The sequence below is a fragment of the Canis aureus genome, chromosome 24, assembly GCF_053574225.1.
Source record: "Canis aureus isolate CA01 chromosome 24, VMU_Caureus_v.1.0, whole genome shotgun sequence".
NCBI lineage: Eukaryota > Metazoa > Chordata > Mammalia > Carnivora > Canidae > Canis > Canis aureus.
Genome location: NC_135634.1, coordinates 14,310,576 through 14,334,559, shown reverse-complemented (window position 1 = coordinate 14,334,559; position 23,984 = coordinate 14,310,576). Strand labels below are relative to the sequence as shown.

The 23,984-nt window shown below is 34.4% G+C and overlaps 1 protein-coding gene across 6 annotated transcripts in view; it reads right to left on the bottom strand.

Annotated features, from left to right (window-relative positions):
- LOC144295812 (phospholipid-transporting ATPase IB-like) overlaps window positions 1-23,984 on the bottom strand; it is a 177,972-nt gene that overhangs the window by 49,060 nt on the left and 104,928 nt on the right. For all 6 annotated transcript variants that reach the window (XM_077868330.1, XM_077868334.1, XM_077868331.1 and 3 more), the window contains 4 exons: window positions 19,875-19,985; window positions 17,468-17,542; window positions 11,323-11,445; window positions 6,444-6,522 (listed from right to left, as the gene is read on the bottom strand). In XM_077868330.1, coding sequence (XP_077724456.1) covers window positions 6,444-6,522; window positions 11,323-11,445; window positions 17,468-17,542; window positions 19,875-19,985 — 388 coding nt within the window. The remainder of the gene's footprint in view (window positions 1-6,443; window positions 6,523-11,322; window positions 11,446-17,467; window positions 17,543-19,874; window positions 19,986-23,984) is intronic.

The following is a 23,984-nucleotide window of genomic DNA, read 5'->3' as shown; positions in this document are numbered from 1 at the left end:
GTTGAAGCAAATGGTGGGTATTTGTCATTTCTAATGGCTGAGTAATATTCCATTGTATACATAGACCACATCTTCTTTATCCATTCATCTTTCGATGGACACCGAGGCTCCTTCCACAGTTTGGCTATTGTGGACATTCCTGCTATAAACATCGGGGTGCAGGTGTCCTGGCATTTCATTGCATCTGTATCTTTGGGGTAAATCCCCAACAGTGCAACTGCTGGGTCGTAAGGCAGGTCTATTTTTAACTCTTTGAGGAACCTCCACACAGTTTTCCAGAGTGGCTGCACCAGTTCACATTCCCACCAACAGTGTAAGAGGGTTCCCCTTTCTCCACATCCTCTCCAACATTTGTGGTTTCCTGCCTTGTTACTTTTCCCCATTCTTCCTGGTGTGAGGTGGTATCTCATTGTGGTTTTAATTTGTATTTCCCTGATGGCAAGTGATGCAGAGCATTTTCTCATGTGCGTGTTGGCCATGTCTATGTCTTCCTCTGTGAGATTTCTCTTCATGTCTTTTGCCCATTTCATGATTGGATTGTTTGTTTCTTTGCTGTTGAGTTTAATAAGTTCTTTATAGATCTTGGAAACTAGCCCTTTATCTGATATGTCATTTGCAAATATCTTCTCCCATTCTGTAGGTCTTTTAGTTTTGTTGACTGTGTCCTTTGCTGTGCAAAAGCTTATCTTATCTTGATGAAGTCCCAATAGTTCATTTTTGCTTTTGTTTCTTTTGCCTTCGTGGATGTATCTTGCAAGAAGTTACTGTGGCCGAGTTCAAAAAGGGTGTTCTCCTCTAGGATTTTGATGGAATCTTGTCTCACATTTAGATCTTTCATCCATTTGAGTTTATCTTTGTGTATGGTGAAAGAGAGTGGTCTAGTTTCATTCTTCTGCATGTGGATGTCCAATTTTCCCAGCACCATTTATTGAAGAGACTGTCTTTCTTCCAGTGGATAGTCTTTCCTCCTTTATCGAATATTAGTTGAGGCATTTGGTTTTTATTCATCCTCTTGTTAGTGTGATTTATCACACATTGATTGATTTGTAAATATTGAAAGACACTTGCATCCTTAGAATGAATCCCACCTGATCATGATGAATGACTTTTTTAATGCATTGTTGAATTTCGCTTACTAACATTGTGTTGAGGATATTTGCATTCACGTTCATCAGAGGCCCATAGTTTTCATTTTTTATAGTGCTGGTTTTGGTATCAGGGTAATGCTAGCCTCATAGAATGAATTTGGAAGTTTTATTCCTCTATTTTTTTAGACTAGTTTGAGAAAAATAGTTATTAACTCTTCTTTAAATGTTGGGTACAATTCACTTGTGAAGCTGTCTGGTCCCGGATGCTTTTGGAGGGTGATTTTTGATTACTAATTTAATTTCATTACTAGTAATTGGTCCGTTTAAGTTTTCTATTTCTTCTTGATTCAGTTTGGAAGATTGTATATTTCTAGGAATTTATCCATTTATTCTAGATTGTCAAATTTGTTGGCATGTAATATTTTATATTATTATATATAATATATATTATTATATATGTATAATATTATTATACATATATAATAATATTTGTATTTGTATTTGTATGATGGTAGTTGTTTTATCTCCCCCTTCCTTTTGGACTTTGAGTCCTTTCTTTTTTTCTTAAAGAGTGGCTAAAGGTTTATCCATTTTGTTTATCTTTTCAAAAAAGCAGCTCTTGATTTCATTGATCTTTTCTATATTTTTACTTTCTTAATGGTGTCTTCTGATACACAATTTTTAAATTTTGATTAAATCCAATTTATTTATTTTTGTATTGTTTCTGTTGTGGTGTCATACATCTAAGAACCTTTGCCTAACCAAAGTAAAAAATATTTATCCCTATAAATTCTGCTAATTATTTATACTTTAACACTTTCATTTAGTTCTATTTTGAGTTCACTTGTATATTTTGTGTGTGGTATATGTCCAGATTTATACTTTTGTATATGAATATCCACTTGCCTCAGAACTATTTGTCAAAAAGAGTGTTCTTTCCCACCCTTCACTGAATTGCATTGGCACACTTGTTAAATAATCACTTAATAATAAATATGAGGGCTTATTTCTCAATTTTATTCATTGAGCTATATATATCTATGCTTATGTCAATATTGCATTGTCTTGATTAGTAGCTTTGGAGTAAGTTTTGAAATCAAGAAGTATGAGTTCTCCAACTTTGTTTTTCTTTTTAAAGTTCGTTTTGGCTATTCTGAGTCACTTATATTTTCATACACATTTTACAATCAGCTTATCCATTTCTGCAAAGTCAGCTGGTACTTCAAAAAGGATTTAATTGGGTCTTTAGACTGATTGGGAAGTACTGCCAGCTTATCAGTATTACATCTTCTAATCCACAAGCATGGGCTATCTTTACATTCACTTAAGCCTTCTTTAAAGTCTTTCAGCAAAGTTTTGCAATTTTTAAAGGATAAATTTTGCACTTCTGTTAAATTTATTTCTAAGAGTTTTCATTTTTATTCAGTAGTTAATAGAGTTGTTTTCTTAATGTCATTTTCTGTTTCCTTATTTCTGTTGTATAGAAATAAAATGGATTTTTGTATATTAATCTTGCACTCTGAAACCTTAATTTATCGCTTATAATAGTATTTTAATTTTAGCATTTTATCAAAATAACATATAATTTTAGCATCATATATATATGAATTTTATATATAAAATTATATAATATGCAAATAGAGATCATTTTACTTTTACTTTTCTGATCTGGGTAATTTTTATTGCATTTTCTTGCCCAACTGTACTGCTTAAAATTTCCACTACAATAGTGAATAGAAATGTTAGAAATATCTTTGTCCAGTTCTTGATTTTAGGGGAAAGCATTCTGTCTTTCACCATGAGGCAAAATGTTAACTATGGGGTTTTTGTAGATGTTTTTTGTAAGTTGAGGAAGATCCATTCTATTTCTACTTTGTTGATTGTTTTGGGTTTTTTTTTGTTGTTGCATTGTTGACTGTTTTTATCCTGAAGATGTATTGGCTTTTATCAAATGCATTTTCTGAATTTATTGAGATGATCATGTAGTTTTTGTCCTTTATTGCTATGATGTATTAGATTAATTTATTGTGGGATGTTAAGTCAGCTTTACATTCTTGGGATAAATCCCATTTGGTGTTTATGTATAACCTTATATATATTTCTAGTTTTGGTATGTGGAAATTTGGATGAAGATTTTGCATCTATACTATTTTATGACATTTCTTTTTAAATCACTTATGAAAAGAAAAGAAGAAAAAATATAGATTTACACTATCATACCTGATTACATAATTACCTTTACCAAGGCTCTTTGTGGATTGAGTTAACTTATTTTTAATCTGAAGAATTTCCTTTATTATTTCTTGAAAAATATGTAGTTGAGTAAAAAAATCATCTCTTTTCCTGTTTATATGGTAATGTCTTTATTTTGCCTTCATTTTTGAAAGATTATTTTGCTCAGCATAACACTCTTGGTTGAAAGGTTTTTTTCAGCACTTTGAATTTGTCATCCCAGTGCCTTCTGGCCTCTATTTTTGTGTGTGTGATGAAAGTCATCTAAAATCTTACCCCTTGTACATGAGTAATTTTTCTTTTGTGATTTCAATATTATTATTATTATTATTATTATTATTATTATTATTATTATTATCCCATGGTTTTTGGCTTTCAACATATTTGCTCCAATGTGTCCAGATATAGATCTCTTTGCAGTTATCTCACTTAAAGTTCACTGAGCCCCCTGGATGTGCATATTAATGTTGTTAAGCTAATTTGAAGTTCTTTAGCTATCATTTCCTTGAATATTTTTTCTACTTCATTCTTTTTCTGCTGTTGTTCTAATATTCCCATATGCCTATATTGGTGTGTCTAAAAGCTTCTTACATTTCTGAGTCTATGTTCATTTTTCCTCATTCTACTTTCTCACTGGTCTTCAAATTGTATACTTTCTATTAATATAAGATCAGGTTTCATAATTCTTTCTTCTTCCAACTCAACTCTACCATTAAGCCACTCTAATGAATTGTTCTTTATTCTTTATTAAAAGTTTTCAACTCCTGAATTTTTATTTGGTTCTTTATTATAATTTCTATCTCATTATTGACATCTGTTTGATGTACCTTCATACCTTCAAAACTTTAAGCATTTTTTTTGGTTCTTTGAACATGTTTATATGGGCTAATTTGAACACTTTGTTAAATCTGGTGTGTAGGCCCTCTCACAGGCAGTTTTTGTTACCTACTTATTTCTTGGTGTATGGGTCATGCAGTCCTATCTTTTTGTGTATTATACTTTTTGTTTATTGTTGAAAATTGGAAATTCTACATAATATACTCTGGATACTAATTCCCCCCTCCCTTCAAGATTTATATTTGTTTTGATGCTTGTTATTTGTTTTGAATTTGGCTGGCTATTTTAGTGGTCTATTTCCCCAGTGTCAAACCTTGATATCACTTAGAAGGTGCAGCTCTGGGAAAGCACAGAGTTACCTTGGTTTTATCTTGTCTGTCTTGACTGTCTTTTTCTCTAATTTCTCCATTAAACTATCTGACTCATTTGGTATTAAACCAGTTTTTTAGGCTTCACTAATTACCCATGGATTAGTCTATTGTTTTTGAGAAAGTTATGGGACATAAATTGTACAGCAGTCTGATCCAATTAAATTTAGGCTGAGAAAATTTTGAGACAAATCTTTGAGGTTTGTTCTTACCTCAGGAGAGCTATTTTTATCTGTTTCTGTCCCTGGTTTTCTTCGGTAAATTAGTAGGCCTATGATTTAGTTTATTGGTCTCAATTAGGAACATCCCTAGACTTGAACTCTTCCCCTAGTCTGTTTCAAATAGTCACTTCCTTTGGGAAGAGTTTTGGAGTCCTCTTTTCTTAAGTACTACCTCTCACCATAGGCAAAATCTTATTGCTACTACTCTTGAGGATAGTGAGGTTGTAGTCACTGGTCTTCTTGGCTTGCCTTCCCGACAATCTTTTAGAGATTCTCTGTCCTACAAGCAAGCTTTGGTGAGAGTGATCAGGGACCCAATAATCTTAGCCTGTCATGCCTGTAGTAGAGACTCTGTCCTATGGATATAAATTGATTGGAAAATTGGAAAAGGGGACCTCTAACCTCTTGTTCATACTCATCAGGAATTTTGCCTCTGTAACTCAAAATTGTGGGGGATGAGAAATGCTGGTGGCTGCCTTTCCTGTGAAATATAGTAACCCTGATGGGTAATTGAGAAGACTAGTAGTACTACACTCTTGACCACATCTGCTTGCAGTGGAGCTTCCACCAAGCTAGGTTGTGAATAAGAGAGGGAAGGAGTAGATCATAGCTACAATTCCACAGACTCTTGATATTCTTACTGAGTTGCAGTAGACTTGCTTGAATACATATTTCTTCATTTGTCTTTGGGATAATATCCAGAAAATTTGCAGAGCTGTTTTTTTTTTTATAGTTTTGACCAGTTTAGCATATTTGAGTGGAGAGTAGACCCAAAGAGCCCCTCACACTTCCATCCCAAAAGGAACTTTTTGTAAGCTTGTGACTTTGCTATATTTGTTATCATTTGAAAGCTTTGTCTATTTTGTTTTTACAAGGAAGGCCTTTAGCTATATTAATGGCAGATCCATTCATTTAAATACCAACAAACACAAACACATGCAACTCAAACTCAATGTTTAAAAAATATATCCACAATAAAGGACATATTGCTAGTAATACCCAATGAAAATTAAATCTTGTTAAAGAAAAGTAGTTACATTTTACACCTTAATTTGTGGCTGTGAACCCATTATACAGCAATAGCCTACTTCATAAATGTATCTCCTACATTTAGATGTACTGAACCCAGGTCAGTCTGTAGAAAAACTTCACACATAATGTTTGTTTACAACATTTTTTACATCAGGATGTAAAAAATGTTTTACATCAGGAAAAGGAGACTTGGTCCAATAATGTTTGTTTTGAAAATGTACATCAGGAAAAGAAGACTTGGTCCAATATATTGGTCCAATATATTGAACTTGCGTTAAAGTCTAAACTAAAGCATGAAGTTTGGAAGTGAAACAAAAAATAGACATAAATTTCAAACTTACTAACAGAAGGTGTCTATAATTCATTAGAACTGTTGTGCTTTCTATTGGACCTGCTGACTCAAATATTTATTACAAATTAACAATAAAAGCACTAATTCTCAATTTATATATGTCTAAGACAAAGAAGATGGGTTGTAAAGATCAACTCTTAAATGTCAACCAGATTGTAATATTACTTATAGGGGAATATCTTTAAATTCCATTTTTTTTGCCTTCAGTTCTATCTATGAGGACACACACACACACACACACACACACACAGAAATACTGGCTCCAGTGAGAAGAACATGCTTTGTTGAATATATGAAACAATGAAGCCATTACCATGCTCCAACATTTTCATGGGCATCCAGAACAGAATAAAGGAGTGGACCAAAGCATTAATACATTGAAACCAAAACACCTAAAAGAAAGGAAAGCAAGAAAATTATGATAGTGCATTGGTCTAAATCTAAAATGCGACATTATGAAATATGCTTGAAATAGTTATAAAGCCAAAATGTTTTCCTGGATATGGAAAAACTCCATTTCTTCTACTTCTAAGAGAAATGACTGTGAAAATATGAGATATTATTTGAAAAGAAAACTCAAATATAGCATACGTGTTATAAAAAATTATAGAGATCTAAATTATCCAATGAAAAAGAACCGGAAGTAATTTAAAAAAATATTTTCAATACTTAAGATGTGGTATTTTAAATATAATTCCATACTGTATTTTATATGATACATTCTGCACCTTTACATCTACATCCAGACTCTGGTCAAAATACATTTTAATAAACCACATACAATTTTCTTAGAGGAAATCTTAATATAAAATCTCTAGGGTCAAAAAAAAGTGCACGTTGGATTAGGAGATGGTCGAACAACAACAAAAACAAATCTTTGTTCTTTTGATTCTAAATATATCACTTATTTTTATGCTTGCCAGGAAGACTTACAGATAAAGGACTAGAGAAGAAAAAAATGTGGAAAAAAAACATACTTTGTCCTGTGACCTAAATTTCTTGGAGCAAAGCTGTTTTTAGGAAAGAATGTTAGAAACTGGTTTAAAAACAGAGCTAATGCCAAATTGGAAAACCTCAAGACTCATGGAACATTGGGTAGAATACATAGAAGTTTTTGTCTTGGTAGTGGAGAAAAATTATCCTTGGACTTAGCACAACTCCTGTCCTTCCTAATAAATATTAAAATGCAGATCCAAAAGGATTAATTGTTTCCAGTTAACTTTCTTGTTTTCCAGAAAAAAAAAGTCAAGAATAGTCATGGTAATACAAAATAAAAAGTTTTTGCACACAGCAAAGGAAGCCATCAACAATACAAAAAAGTAACCTATGAATGGGAGAAGATATTTGCAAATGATACATCCTATTTGGAGCAAATATCCAAAGTACATCAAAAAACTTCTACGGGATCCCTGGGTGACGCAGTGGTTTAGCGCCTGCCTTTGGCCCAGGGCTCGATCCTGGAGACCCGGGATTGAATCCCACATCGGGCTCCCGGTGCATGGAGCCTGCTTCTCCCTCTGCCTGTGTCTCTGCCTCTCTCTCTCTCTCTCTCTCTCTCTCTGTGTGTGACTATCATAAATTTAAAAAAAAAAAAAAAAAAAAAAAACTTCTACAAGTCAACACCAACAAACCAAATAATCTGATTAAAAAATGGGAAGACATTTTTCTAAAGAAGACATACAGGTGGCCAACTAACACATGAGAAGATGCTCAACATCACTAATCACCATGGAAATACAAATTAAAACCATAATATCACCTTATATCTGTCAGAATGGCTAAAATAAAAAACACAAGAAACAACAAGTGTTGGAGAGGATGTGAAGAAAAATGAACCCTTGTGCACTGTTGGTGGCAATGTGAAGTGGTACAGCCACTGTAGAAAACAGTATGGAGATTTCTAAAAAAATTAAACATTGAAATACCATGATCTAGTAATTCCACTACTCAGTATTTACCCACAGAAAACAAACACACTAATTCAAAGAAATATATGCAACTCTATGTTTACTGCATTATTTACAATAGCCAAGACATGGAAGCAACCCAAGTGTCCATTCATAGATGAATGGATAAAGAAGATGTGGTAATATATATACAATGGGATATTACTCAGCCATTAAAAAAAAATGTGATCCCACCATTGGCAACAATATGGAGGGACCTAGAGGGTATTATGCTAAGTGAAATAAATCAGGCATAGAATGACAAATACCATGATTTCATTTATATATGGAATTTAAAAAATACAAAGACAAACAAAAAGTAGAAACAGACTCATCAATACAGACAACATACTGAAGGTTGCCAGAGAAGTGGAGGAAGTGACGGTGGGATGGGGTGGCTAAATGGGTGAAGGGGTGTGAAAGATACAGGTTTCCAGTTGTGGAATGAATAAATTATGGGGATAAAAGATATAACATAGGGAATATGGTATTATAATGGTATTGTATGGTGACTGATAGTAGCTACACTTGTGAGCATAGTGTAATGTACAGACTTGTGAATCACTATATTTTACACTTGAAACTAATATAGCATCATGTTCCAACTATACTTCACTAAAATTTTTTCTAAAATAAAGAAAAACTATTCATAGTTATACAAAAATATCCAATACCTAGGTATCTAATGCAGGCATCCAATTCAGAATTACCAGGCATGCCAAAAATCAGAAAAATACTACCTAAAATAAGGAAGTAAATAAATGAATTAAATCTAACCCACAGCCAAAATAGATGTTAGAATTTGCAGGCAAGGATGCTGAAAAAGTATAACTCTATTCTTCATGTTCAAATGGCAAATAGGGAAATAGAAGATATATAAAAAATTTCCAGGTAGAAATTCTACAGATTAAAAGCTACACTTTTTGAGATAATAAATTCACTAGATAGCAGTAATGCAGATTCAACACTGCAGAAAGAAAAATTAATGGCATAGATATTACACAAGTAAATTGAAGACAAAATAATTTTTAAAAATACTCAAAATTCAGCAGAGAGGAGAATATATGAAACAAAGATATAGATTCAATAAGGTTTTGGACAACTTCAAGTATTTTAATATATGTATAATTGGAAGCAAGAGGAGAGAAGATAAGCCAGAAAAAAATATTTGAAAAAATAATGGCTGAAAATTTTCTGTATATGATGTAGACTATAAACTAGGAAACTTTTCTTGTACAAAATGGAAAATATTTTATATTTTTGGGGTCCACATGATCTCCATTATAATTACTCAATTCTGCTATTGTGACTGTAAGGTAATTACAGGGAATTTGTAAATGAATGGGTCTGGCTATTTCCCAATAAAACTTTATAAAAGCAGGCAGGAGACTAGATTTGGCCTATAGACCATGGTTTGCTGATCTTCTTACTATAAATCTACAGATCCAAGAAGCTCAAAGAACCCCAACCACAAAAACGATGAAGAAATGAGACATCACAATCAAATTGCTCAAATTTGGTAATAAAGAAAAAAATCTTCCAAAAATCCATAAAAATCTTAAACATTTACATACCTAATAACAGTACTTCAAAATACATGAAGCAAAACTGATAGAACTTTAAAGGGATATAGATGAATCCATACTTTCAGTTGAAAATTTTAGTTCCTCTCCATAATTGATAGGATAACAAACAAAATTAATAAGAATGTAGAAATTTGAACACTATGAACTTGACCTAATTTAAACATTCTGTTCAAGTAAACATGAAATATTTATAAGATAGACCATATTCTGAGCTGTGAAGCAATATATTTAAAAGGCCTATGTTTTTTCCAAAAGTCTATATTTTTTTATTGAAGTATAATTAACATACAATGTTATATTTGTTTCAGGTATACAATGTAAAGATTCAATAATTCTAAACATTACTCAGTGCTTATCATAAGCATACTCTTGATTCTCTTTGTCTATTTCACTATTCTCCTACCCAACTCTCATCTAGCAATCACCAATTTGTTCTGTTTTTAAGAGTCTATTTTTTTGACTCTTGTTTTTGTTATTTGCTTCTTAAATTCTATGTATAAGTGAAATCATATGGTATTTGTCTTTCTCTAACTTATTTCACTTAGCATTATGTCCTCTAGGTCCATCCATTGTTGCAAATGGTAAGATCTCATTCTTTTTATGGCTAAGTAATATTCCATTTTAATATATATAAATCACATCTTCTTTGTCCATTCATCTTTGATGGACACCTGGGTTGCTTCTCTATTTTGACTATTTCAGATCATGCTGCAATAAATATAGGAGTGCACAGGGATTAATATGTAACCTATGTAAAGAACTTCTACAACTCAACACCAAAATAATAATAATAATAATAATAATAATAATAATAATAATAATATGATTTAAAATGCACAGAGGACCTGAGTAGACATTTTTCCAAAGAAGACATAACAGATGGCTAACACATCAAAAGATGCTCAACATCACTAATCATGATGGAAATGCAAATTAAAAACACAATGTGATGTCCATTTATACCTGCTAAAATGACTGAAATTAAAAATACAAGAATTAACAAGTGTTGATGAAAATATAGAGATAAAGGAACCCTTGTGTACTATTGGTAGGAATGCAAATTGCTACACCCATGGTGGAAAACAATATGGAAGTTCCTCAAAAAATTAAAAACACAATTATCATTGATCTAGTATGGTACTACTGGGTATTTGCCCAAAGAAAACAAAAACACTAATTTGAAAAGATACTTGCAGTATCTGTCTATATTTATTTTAAAGCTTCACTAATGATTGAGATACAGTTAGGTTTACTCTTAGGACCTGTAAAATCCCTTTAATTCCCCTGTTAAATCTCAACTCCATGATCCCAGAAAGAAATCATTCCAAAAGAATCACTCGTCTCATCTAAAAATAGGCTTATGTTCCTCTTTTGTATTTTTCCAGGACTGCCCATTACACAACATGCCTCTTGAAGCTGCTCAGTGCAGTTGGTTGGACCATACATGGTGCCTTGCTTCTTTTCCTTAAGGCTTCTCTTCCCCACATACTGTTATTTACCCCTCAATTCCCTGGATAAACTAAACTACAAGGTAAATGATTGCACAGGGCTGCATCCCTCGGTTTGTTAATTATTTGTTTAAGCATCAAAAAAAGAAAAGACCAAAGGTAACTCTGGCATTGAGCTGAGATGAAAGACCTGCAATAAGTCTTCTGTTTACCTTTGTGTTGAAAGTTTTCCCTGTCTGAGAAACTGTGTAGAGTTGTGGATATGTAAGCAGGCTCTTCTGACTGCAACACTGTTCAAAGATCCCCAGAGTAAAAGGTGGTAATGAAGTGAAAATCTACATAGAAAACAAGGATTTATTAAAAAGAACTTTTAGTCTATAACTGAGTTAAATAAAATTGTAGCAATGTCAATTTCATGACTTTGATAATGTATTGCAACTATTAAGATATCATTATGGGAGAAGCTGGTTGAAGGATAAACAGAACTATTTTTGCATCTTCTGGTAAGTCTTAAGCTATTTAAAAATAAAAATTATTTACAAAGAAGATTTAAATCAGTCACATAGATTCAAATATTTAACAAATCATGGCTTCATTTTTCTAATTGATTTGATTCAATGGGTTATAACTATGTGAATATTCCTTTATGAGCTTAAAATGAATAATATTTTCTTCTGTTTAATGACCATAAAAATAAATTGAATATCTAGATATTTAAATAATAGGCATAATACTCATCAATGTATCTACCAACAATGACATCTGTATTCCTCATAAGAACCAACTGTTTTATAAGCTAGTTCACTTGCCAGGACTTGGCATGTAGTAGTTACGCAGTAAATAGTGTTGTGAATATTAGATTAAACAAAAATACATTATATAAAAATTCTCTATCTTGATCATTATCAGAAACAAAGAGATGTTTCCTATTCCCTTACTCTTCAAATATTTTGTTAACAATCATTATGGTAGCAACCATATTATATAAAAAATACACTATCCTTTAAAAAGTTCTGGACCTTGTCAAGGAGAAAACCTTGTACAGTGGATATAATAATATGAGAAAAAGTTTAAAGGGAGAAGTTTAAAAAAGAGAAGGAAGGAAAAAAGGGAAAAGAAAATGAGAGGAGAGGAAAATAGCAGGAGAATAAAGTGACATATTTCTGTTCCATTTGGTTTCTGTTCCTATGGCTGGGACTGATCACAAAGAGCAACGAGATGGTGCAAGCTTCAGTGAGCAATTATTTTTCACACCTCTGCTCTTCTTATGTCTGCTTTTGTCTCATTGGCCAAATCAATCACATGACCAAACCCAGAGTCAGTGTGGGTGGGTAAACCAAAAGTTGTGGATACAGAGGGCATGAACAAATTGGGGGACTTTTATTATACAACGTAACACAACACATGACTTACGTAGATTTTCTAGAATTTTATACAGAATATTGACAACTAAAGCAGGCATTATACTTTGTCAATCCTTTTTTTTTTTTTTTTTCTTTCCTTTTTTCTTATTGTACTGGCTAGGACCTACAGATGATGTTGAATTGAAGTGGTAAGAACATACATTCTTCTCCTGTTCTTGATCTTAGGGTAACAGGCTTTGCCATCAGGTATGATGTTAACTGTAGGTTTTTCACTGAAGCACTTTCTCACTGTTCATCAGAAATAAATGGCTGGTGCTGGTGTAGACTAGGGTCCCAGGGCTCATGCAGGTGGTAGGCTGGCTAGGGCACCCAGATGCTGTTCATGAAGGAGAGTTTAAGTCTCTGAATGTAAGAGTCAATTTACTTAACTTGTTGCCATTTAGTTACATCAATGTCTGCTTCATTTCTTTTCTTTTTTTTTTTAATATTTTATTTATTTATTCATGAAAGCCTCAGGAAGAGAGAGTAGCAGGCTCCATGCAGGGAGCCTGATGCAGGACTCAATCCCAGGACTCCAGGACCACGCCCCGGGGCCAGAGGCAGGGGCTCAACCACTGAGCCACCAGGCATCTCTGCTTCATTTCATTTTTTTTAAAACATATTATTTTATATCCTTCAGTATTATCTTCTATCAAACCCTTCCATTAGAATGGCTATGGAGTAGCAACACTGATTTTTTTTTTTTTTTTTTTTTTAATTCATGAGAGACAGAGAGAGGACAGACACAGGCAGAAGTAGAGGGAGAAGCAGGCTCCATTTCCTGCAGGGAGCCTGACGTGAGACTCAATCCCAGGTCTCCGGGACCACACCCTGGGCAGAAGGCAGCACTAAACCGCTGAGCCACCTGGGCTGCTTGCCCCCTGCTTCATTTCTAATTATTTTCTAATAAGCTATGTTGTTCTTAAATAGTTAGGATTCTAATGTGTTATTAATAAGTTAATGCTTTGTAATTAAGAAATATTCATCTTCATCACTAGCCATATTTATTTTTCTGAAGGCTATTATTTCTGTTACTGATATAGCCACTTCGCCTTTTTTAAAAATTACTGTTTACATTGTAAATCTTTTTCCATCCTTTTCCTTTTTACCTATCTGTGCCTTTATATTTGAAGTAGGTTTTGATTTTGTTAATCCAAGCTGACAATATCTGCCTTTTAATTGGAAATATTTAGACAACTTGCATTTCGGTGTAATTATAAATGTGGTTGGATTTAAATCTCCCATCTTCCTATTTGTTTCCTATTTGTTGCAGTTAGTCTTACTTTTTACCTTATTTCCTGACTTCTTTTGAAGTAACTTATTATTAAGATTTTATCTCCATTATTGGTTCATTAGCCATAACTTTCAGGGTTTTAGTTGTTCTTTAAGGTTTATAGTATACATATGCAATGTATCACAAAATTAAATTGGACACCCCCAAATCCCTCCTCTCATTCTTTGTGCTATAGTTATCATACATTTCTATATCATACATTTTAATTCTAAATTAATGACAAATCCCAGAATACATTATTAATTTTGCTTTAAACAGTTATTTGTCATCATGATTGAATATGAGGAGAAGAGGGTAAGTCTCTTATTAATTAATTAATTATTAATTCCCACACAGTTAACATTTCTCTTCTTTATTTCTTTGGATAGATCCAAATATTATCCCGGTATATTTTTTTCTTTTGTTTGAGGAGCTTCCTTTAACATTTCAGGTATTACATGTCTTCTGGTGATGAATTTTCTATTTTCTTGGTTTATTTTCCAAAAGACATTTTTGCCGGACATAGAGTTTTGGGTTAATGGACTTTTTTCTTTCAGATCTTTAAAGACATTCCATTGTCTTCTGTCCTGCAAGGTTTTGAATGAGGAATCTGCTTTTATTCCTACATTTATTTTCCATACATAATATTTATTTGATTGATTTCAAGATTATTCTCTTGGTCACTGATTTTCAGCCATTTGGTTGTGTGTTTTTCTGATTTTTCTCTGTGCTTCTGTAATTGCTGTTTTCATATTTACTGATACTATTTCTGAAGTTTCTAATTTGCTCTTAATCCCATCCAGAAAAACGTCCATTTCCTATTTGTATTTTTCATCATAAGGTTTTATTTGGTTCTTTTCTATATCTTCTGTTTCTCCCCTCATTATGTTCCTTTATATTCTTGCACATTTATAAGATTTAAAATACCTGTTTTAAGTCCTTATCTAATAATTCGATCATCTTTATAATTTATATATCTACTCTCATTGACTTATTTTTCACATTATGGATCTTATTTTCCTATATTTGCATGACTGAGAACTTTTGTTGGATGTACAACTTGGAATTCTGTGTTGTTGAATACTTAATTTTGTTCTTTAAATAGTTTGCCTGTGTCCTGATTTGCAGGTAACTAACTTGCAAATTAGTTTGATTTTTTTTTTTAGAGCTGCTTTTAAGTTTTGTTATGATGGGCACAGAATAGTGTTTATTATAGGTCTAATTTATCCCTGTTTTTAAAAGTGTGACTTAAAAAAAAAAAAGTGTGACTTAAGTTTTCCCAATATTATGTGTAACTAGTTATCCCTAGCCCTGAGTAAGCTCCAATAATTCATCCTACTGCATTCTGGTAGTTCTTTCCCTAGCTTTGGGTAGATTTTTCTCATGTGTATACAGACCAGAACCTATAGATCTCCAGAGTCACTCCTTCATTCTCTCTCTCAGTATGGTTCCTTCTTTGACATTCTAGCTACCATGGCCCACTGAACTCCAACTTCTGTATCTTTAATTCATTAAGACACCTGGGCTTTCTCTTGGATCCATCTTCCTATAACTGTGGCCTGAAAATAGGACTTCTCTCAAGGATCACCGCCATGGGCAGCCTGTTGCTTAATGTTTGAAAACTATTATACTATATATTTTGTCTGACATTGTAGGTATTTCTGGTAGGAGGGTAATTCCTGTAGCAGTTAGTTATCCGTGGGTAGAGCAGAAATAATATATAACCTCCAGAAACAGTATGACAACCAATTTAAATGAGTTATTTTTTTAATAAATTTATTTTGTATTGGTGTTAAATTTGTCAACATACAGAATAACACCCAGTGCTCATCCCGTCAAGTGCCCACCTCAGTGCCCACCACCCAGTCACCCCTACCCCCCGCCCCCCTCCCCTTCCACCACCCCTAGTTCGTTTCCCAGAGTTAGGAGTCTTTCATGTTCTGTCTCCCTTTCTGATATTTCCCACTTATTTTTTCTCCTTTTCCCTTTATTCCCTTTCACTATTTTTATATTCCCCAAATGAATGAGACCATATAATTTTTGTCCTTCTCCGATTGACTTATTTCACTCAGCATAATACCCTCCAGTTCCATCCACGTTGAAGCAAATGGTGGGTATTTGTCGTTTCTAATGGCTGAGTAAATGTAGTTATTAAATAAGCAATCTAGCTCTCTTATTGCCAGTAACTATTTGAAATGTCCTAGGCTCTATCTTTTTCCCATCTGTAAAATATATACATAATGAGATAAGATTTAATAAGTCAATGGATATTAATGTCATCATATACTGTCCTAAAATATCCACAATTTTAAGTTTCCCACTAGCCCTCATTTACTGCTTATTTTAAAAAGCTAGTCTCTGAGCTCCCCTTTATTATAATTTTCAAAGATTTCATTTATCTATTCATGAGAGACGCACAGAGAGAGGCAGAGACATAGGCAGAGGGAGAAACAGGATCCCTGCAGGAAGCCTGATACAGAACTCGATCCCAGGACTCCGGGATCACACCCTGAACTGAAGGCAGATGCTCAACCACTGAGCCACCCAGGTGCTCTCCTTTATTTAAAAGAAAAAAAAAAAAAAAAGGATTCCATTGACCAATATCTGTGGTCTATCCATTCACAGTGAATTTTCTCACACAGAGGAGAGACTCTGCCACCCTAGTCTGTAATGAAACTCTAAAAAAAAATTGAGTATTGTCATCTGTGACCCAAAGCCTGGTAGAGACAAATATGGATATGACCTCAAGTTCACTGGTATAATGCTCTAGCCAAATATGTTTAGAATTGACTTGCACACAACTATAACTATTCATAGCACTAGACATTTTTGTATTATTGGACAGTCAATGACTTCTGTCTGAGGACTTCTGTCTATGCTGTTTCAGAATTCAAGCTCCTAGAAGACAGAATTTTAGAGATTAAAGCACAGGGTATCTAGATTGTAATATGCTATGATAATGGAGTACAAAAGAAAGGCCATGAAATACTCACTGGGAGCTTAATTTTTATGCTAGTTTTCCCTAACCTCTCATTTTTAAGGTAGAATAATAAACAAGAAAAACAAAACAAAAATCTAAAAGGCCACTTAACAATACTGTTATTTTTAGTTTTTTAATTTAAAATGAGTTAAGTGATAGTTTGGGATTGTTTAGTTTCAGAAAATTCTGTTTATTTATTTATTATATTTATTATTTATTATAGGACTTCATACCAAAATTCATCATTTCCTACAAACATAGGGTGAAATATTTACAAAAGGACAAATTTTCCACCAGGAGGTTTAAAAGGCCAGGAAATTACCCACATTTACAGAGGTAGATAAATATTAATTATGTGTATTAAATGGACTGCATAGAGGTAGAGTTCAATAATAATTACTTGGCTTAAAAGCCTGAAAACATTGTACAGGCATATAGTAAGGAGATTTTGGATGTATTATCAAAATACACTGCATACAAATTTATTGTAGTTGCTGTAGAATGATCTCCTATGATTGAAACCATGTGTGGAGAGTATGGGCTTCTGCAAGATGTGTCATAGCAACAAAGGCTCTAAAGATGTATCTGTGCTGCCTGCTGTGTATACAGATGATTGACTTAGATACACGTCCCAGACATAAATAATAAAGAAATGTCACTGAAGTTCTGTATGCTATCAGATAGAGACGGAGAATGCTTACCACATTGTACAAGCTAATGCACCAATGTTCAAATATAATCTGGCCAGAAAATCCATTAACAAAGGCAAACCAAAGCTGAAAGAAAAGAAAGTTCAAGAAGTTTTATATCAATATTGACCTAAATGTTTCCATTCACTGAAGTACTTAAAATATTGTACTTTATCATTCTTTTTTTATGTCATCAAATGGGATTTTGCCAAAATGTAAATAAAATCAAGCTTGAGTATTTGAGCTTAGCAGAAAGCCATCTGTTTATTTTAGAATTTTTATTTCATTCTCTATCAAAAAATAATTTCAATGAAATATTTAGATCTAATTGTCCAATAATGCATTGTATCGTAAAGAATGATATTGAATTGTAAAGGTTCAGAATGATTTTGTCCATGGCTTCAGCAAATTGTACCATCTGCAACTAATAACAGTTGTAACTGACCCAGCCAAAAAAAGGAGAACTCCTAATTCAAAAAGACCTATGCTCCTCTATGTTTATTGTAAGATTATTTACAATAGCAAAAATGTGGAAGCAACCCAAGTGTTCAGAATAGATGAATGGATAAAGAAGAGGTGGTATATATATCCAATGAAATATTGCTCAACCATAAAAAAGCATGTGATTTCGCCATTTGTAACAACATGGATGGATTTAGAGGATATTCCCCTTTGATGTGAGTTTGTGTTATGTAACTTTTTGGGAAGAGTTTGAGAAAGATTAGTGTTAATTCTTCCTTGAACGATTGGTATAATTTGACAGGGAGGTGTTGATTACTGATCTAATTTCTTTCCTATTTATAGTCTGTTCATATTTTCTATTTCTTATTTACCCAATTGATTTTTGACAAATGTGGAAAATCAATTTAATGGAAGGATAACTTTTTCAACAAATAGTACTGAAGTAATCAAATTGCCATGGACAAAATAACTAGATAGTCTAAACCCTCTACTGTACACAAAAATTAACTGAAAATGGATCATGACATTAAGTGTAAAGTACAAGACTTTTAGAAAACTACATGGAGGAAAATCTTTGGAATCTAGAGCTAGGAAAAGAGTTTTTTGACATAGAACCAAAAGCATAATCCACAAAAGGAAAATTTATAAATTGGACCACATCAAAATTAAAAACTTTTGTACTCTGAAAGACTCTATTAAGATGACAAAACAACATGATACAGACTGGAAGAAAATATTTGCAAACTACATTTCTGCCAGAGGACTAACATCTAAAATATGTGAACTCTCAAAAACAATTCAATTAGAAAATGGACAAAAAAATATGAAGACACATTTCAATGAAGAAGATATGAAGATAGCGAATAGGTACATTAGAAGATGTTCATTAGCTCCCATAGAAATGCATTTAAAACCACAATGACATATCACTACCCATCTGTCAGAATGGCTAAAAACATAGTGATAACATCAAATGCTGGTAAAGACCCACAGAAACAAGATTAACAGATGCTTTGCTGATGGGAATTGAAAATGGTAAAGTCATTCTGGAAAATAGTTGGGAGTTTCTTTTAAAACTAAACACGCATTTACCATATGATCCAGCAATTGTACTCTTGGACAGTTGTCCTAAATAAGTGAAAACTTGTGTTTGCACAAAACCTATATACAAATGCTCTTAAACAGGTTGATGCTAAAGGTTATGGTAAGGGAACAAATGATCCAGGGAACAACTTGTATCAATCTCAAGGGAATTATTCTGACCGAAAAAATGCAATCTCAAACGGTTATATACTAGACGATTCTACTTTTATAACATTCCTGAAAGAACAAAATTATAAGGATAGGGAACAGATTAGTCAGTCAGGGATTAAGTGTGGATGTGGATGTGGATGTGGATGTAAGGGGCAGCATGAGTGGGATCCTTGTGATGGAACAGATCTGTATCATTGGGGAAGGATTGGGGAGGGAAACCGGGCTCTGTCTCCATTTCTGTGGTGTTTATATCAACCTACACTTGGATAAAAGTACATAGAATCACACACACAAGTATGTGTAAAGCTGGTGAAATATGAATAAGCTCTGCTGGTTATATACTGCTGTTGATATTGTCCTGGATTATTCAAGGTGGAGTTTCGGTAAAATTGGGTGAATGTTTCATGGGACCTCCTAAAAATATTTGTTGTAACTTCCTGTGAATCTATAATTATTTCAAAGTAAAATATTTAAACATATATTTCCATAGCCAAATTAAAGGTTTACACAGGTATTTTTTAAGTCAGGCTGGTAGTTAGAAGATTCAAATTTACTGAATAACTTTGGGTGAATACCTAAAGCAGTATTATGTAATTTTAATTTAAATGACACAAAGATGGCCAAAAAACCCCCTAGACCACCAAGCCTGATGTCAAAGAAAGACCTAACTTTTCCATGAAAGAAAGCGTATCTCTTTTCTTACCTCAATAATGTATAACACTACATTTTTGTAGAAACAATACAATATGCATTTTGTTACTCGAAAATAATTCCAAGCTCCATGAACCAACAGAAGCTTCTCCAAGTAGCTAAACTAAAAGAAACAACAGTCAGTGCAAGTTCAAACGAACCTACCATTTAGTAACAAAACCCACAAAACATCATTTTCTCTGCATTTCACACCTTAGAGTTCCCACTCTAGAATAATACAACACAGAAGGAAGCAGAATAAAACCAGTTTTGCAGACAACCTGACATAGCAGTTCTCTATAAAGAAAATTTTTAAAAAGCTTTATGAAATTAACTTCTCTTATCACTAAAAAAACCCCTTTTTTAACATTACATTTTTTTTTTTGCCCAGTAAATACTGCTTGGATTTTCACTTGGAATATTCAAGGCTTTTAATCTGATAGTCACCTAGGACTTTAATCATAGTAATGGGACAGAATTATTTAATGACAGGAACATCCTATTAAAAACAAAAACCCAGGGCAGCCTGGGTGCTGGGTGGCTCAGAGGTTTAGTGCCACCTTCCTCCCAGGGCGTGATCCTGGAGACCCAGAATCAAGTCCCACATCAGGCTCCCTGCATGGAGCCTGCTTCTACCTCTGCCTGTGTCTCTGCCTCTCTCTCTCTCTCTCTCTGTGTGTCTCTCATGAATAAATAAATAAAATCTTAAAAAAAAAACCAAAAAAAAAACCAACAAGAACTCAGGCTAAATCACTCATCTTCATCTTTTTTTTTTTAATTTCTGATCAAGTATAAGTAATTATGTCTTATAGGTATCAGTTCCCCACTTCCTATAATAAATAGTTAAAAGTGAACGTTACATGCAGCCTCTGCAGTGTAGATGAGCCTTCTTACCCTCATCTACATACATACTTTCATAGCAGTTATCATGTAACAAATGATAGACATTACTGTATATTTTTGTTTCCCACAATGAAAACTCCATGGGAGTAGGTCTCATTATTTATGATGAATCCTAAACACCCAGAAACATGAATAGAATTTGATATTCACTCAATGAACATTTTTTTGAATAAGTGGCTATTTAGGAGTGTCATCCCACAAAATGAAGTAATTCAGTCATTGAAAGACTCCTAGAATTTAGTACTCACTTGAAAATGACACAAATTGATAATATGAAAAAATTTTCAACTTTCAAAAAAGGAGCATTTAAGATTTTGGACCATGAGGGAGCAGAATGTGGAAGAAGATGCTCAATCATAAAATGCAGAGCTAAACAAAAAAACAAGTGAATTAAAGAAAGGAGTCACTAAAGACAACATTCCTCTTGCCTCAGTTTTAGCTTTGTAGCAGTTTAAAGTCAGAGTTCCATTTCTTGGGATGATTCTAAACTATTAAGAAATTTGGGAAGAAGGATGTGAATAATTTGCACTTTTCAGAGAATAAAGTGATCCATAATAAACATTATAGGTAGAATGTCATACTGATATCCTCTGAGAAGGTGAAGTTGTGCATTGCCCAGGAAGAGCAAAAGTAAAAGACATCTGTTTGACCACTGCTGCAGAATGCGTACAAAAGACTGGTAGTACGTGGGGCTGCAATGGGCAAATTTCCACTTACAGTTCTGGGGATAAGATTCGTTCTGGAAAAAGTATAAAATGGCACGCATCATGTCAGAATACCTCTGCCCTCTCTGTGGTCAAAGCTGCTCTTGGGTCAAAGTAAGATGGAGGGAAAAACAAAAAAACAAAACAAAAAAACCCAATGTGGCTCCAAGTATTATCATTGACATGAAATAGCCTTTTAATGGGGGCCTGAGCATGAATCAAATCAATCTCCTGCATTAGTCTTGGTGTGGCACTTTAGGGTTGGGTGGAAGGAAGAAAAGAAAACTTGGAAGGTCCGATCCAAGATGGTGTCACAGGAAGGCCTTCAACTGACCTGCTTCATAGACACACCATATTTACACTTATTTACATAGGAATTCCTCCTGAGGGCTGACTGAATAGCTACTGCACAACAAAAGATGGAGACTCAGTAACAGAAAGATTCCCCACCCAGGACACTGCAAACTGCGGTAGGGAGGAACAGGAGTTCTTAGGGACAATGAGTAGATTCCTTTGCCTTGGGGCACAGAAAAAAAGGCACAGTCTGAAAGGGCAACTAGAATATAAAAGAACCAACCCTAGAACATTCCCAAATAGCAGAGGAATGCCCTAGAACTCTCTCCAGGTTGGAGGAGCTAAAGAGTACCATGGTTTGTGTTCTCCCTCTACCTTGATAGTTACCAACAGGAACAAGGTCTGGGTGGCATAGGCAGCCTGCCACCTCAGCAAGCCCTAGGCCACTGGCCCACTCCAGCCCCAGATACCAAAAAAATCCCCCCAAATGAACAAAATGCAAACAAACAAACAAACAAACAAGCAAAAACCCCACAGTTTAAAAGAGCAACTAGAATATAAAAGAATCCAACCCTGGAATTCCACCAAATGGCAGGGCAGCTGCTGGAACTCATTTAGGTTGAAGGAGCTGGCAAGCACCACTGTTTGCACTCCTCTCCCCCTTGATGACACAAACAGGAGCAGAGTTCAGGTGCCCTAGCAACCTAGCCAACCTGCCACCTAAGTGAGTCCTGGGCACCTAGCCTAGAGTAGCCCCAGACACTTTGGGCCACCGGATTTTAAAATGAAGATGGGTTAAGGGATCTCTTAGACAATATCAAAGGAAGTAACTGTGGAGGCCGAGAAAAATTAAGGCCATTCCACCTAAAGTTTAGCATTAGCACAAGTACAGCCCTCTTAGGCCCCTGTGAATAAGAGCTGAACTTTACAGGAAAAAACTGCAGAATGTCCTCAATGTCCTTGGCGGGGAATCCCATATCAGAAAGACAACAGAGCCCATGCAGCCCGCCTGTGGTAGAAAGTCCCATTTTAGAATGAGAACAGAGCTCAATGCCCTTAAGCCCCATATCAGAATGTAAACAGAACTTGAGAAATTCCTCCACCCCTTCTGAAAATCCCCTCGACCAGCTTATAAAAAACCCAGCTGTAACCCATTTCGGGGTCCAAGCCCCTGCTCCCCTGTGTCGGGTATACTTGGACCCAAGCTCGAGCTTGTAAATAAACCCTCGTGTGTTTGCATTAGTGTTGGCTCCTTGGTGGTTTCTCGGATTCGCAATCTTGGGCACAACAGTAACATTCACATTATACAGGTCTCAGAGGGAGAAGAGAGTAAGGGGCAGGTAAGTTTATCTGAAGAAATAATAACTGAAAGCTTCCCTAACATAGGAAGGGAAACATACCCAGATTCAGGAAGCACAGAGAGAGAGAAAAAAAAATCTTTTACACAGCAAAGGAAACCATCAATAAAATGAAAAGGCAGAGAAGACATTTGAAAGTGACACATTTGATAAGGGGTTAATATTCAAAATATATAATGAAGCTATTCAACTAAGTGCCTGAAAACTGCAAGTAATCCAATTAAAAATGGGCAGAGGTGAGAAGGATGAGTTTAATGGGTGATCGGGATTAGGGAGTACACTTGTGATGAACACTGGGTATTGTATGGAAGTGTTGAATTACTATATTGTACACCTGAGACTAATATTATACTAATATTAACTAACTGGAAGTTAAATAAAAACTTAAAAAAAAATAAAAATAATAAAAAATAAAAAAATAAAAACTTTTAAAAATGAGGAGAGGACATGAATAGATATTTTTCCAAAGAAGATACATAGATAGCAAGCAAAAATATGAAAAGATTCTTTCTCTCTCTCTCTCTCTCTTTTTTTTTAGTAAAGATTTTATTTATTTGACAGAGAGAGTGAACAAGCAAGCAGGGGAAGAGGTAGGCAGAGAGAGAGGGAGAATGAGGCTCCCTGAGGGAGCCCAATGTGGGGCTAAGCCAAAGGCAGACATCAAGCAACTGAGCCACCCAGGCGCCTCATATAAAAAGATTCTCAGGGATCCCTGGGTGGCACAGCGGTTTGGCGCCTGCCTTTGGCCCAGGGCGTGATCCTGGAGACCCGGGATCGAATCCCACATCGGGCTCCCGGTGCATGGAGCCTGCTTCTCCCTCTGCCTGTGTCTCTGCCTCTCTCTCTCTCTCTCTCTCTCTCTAT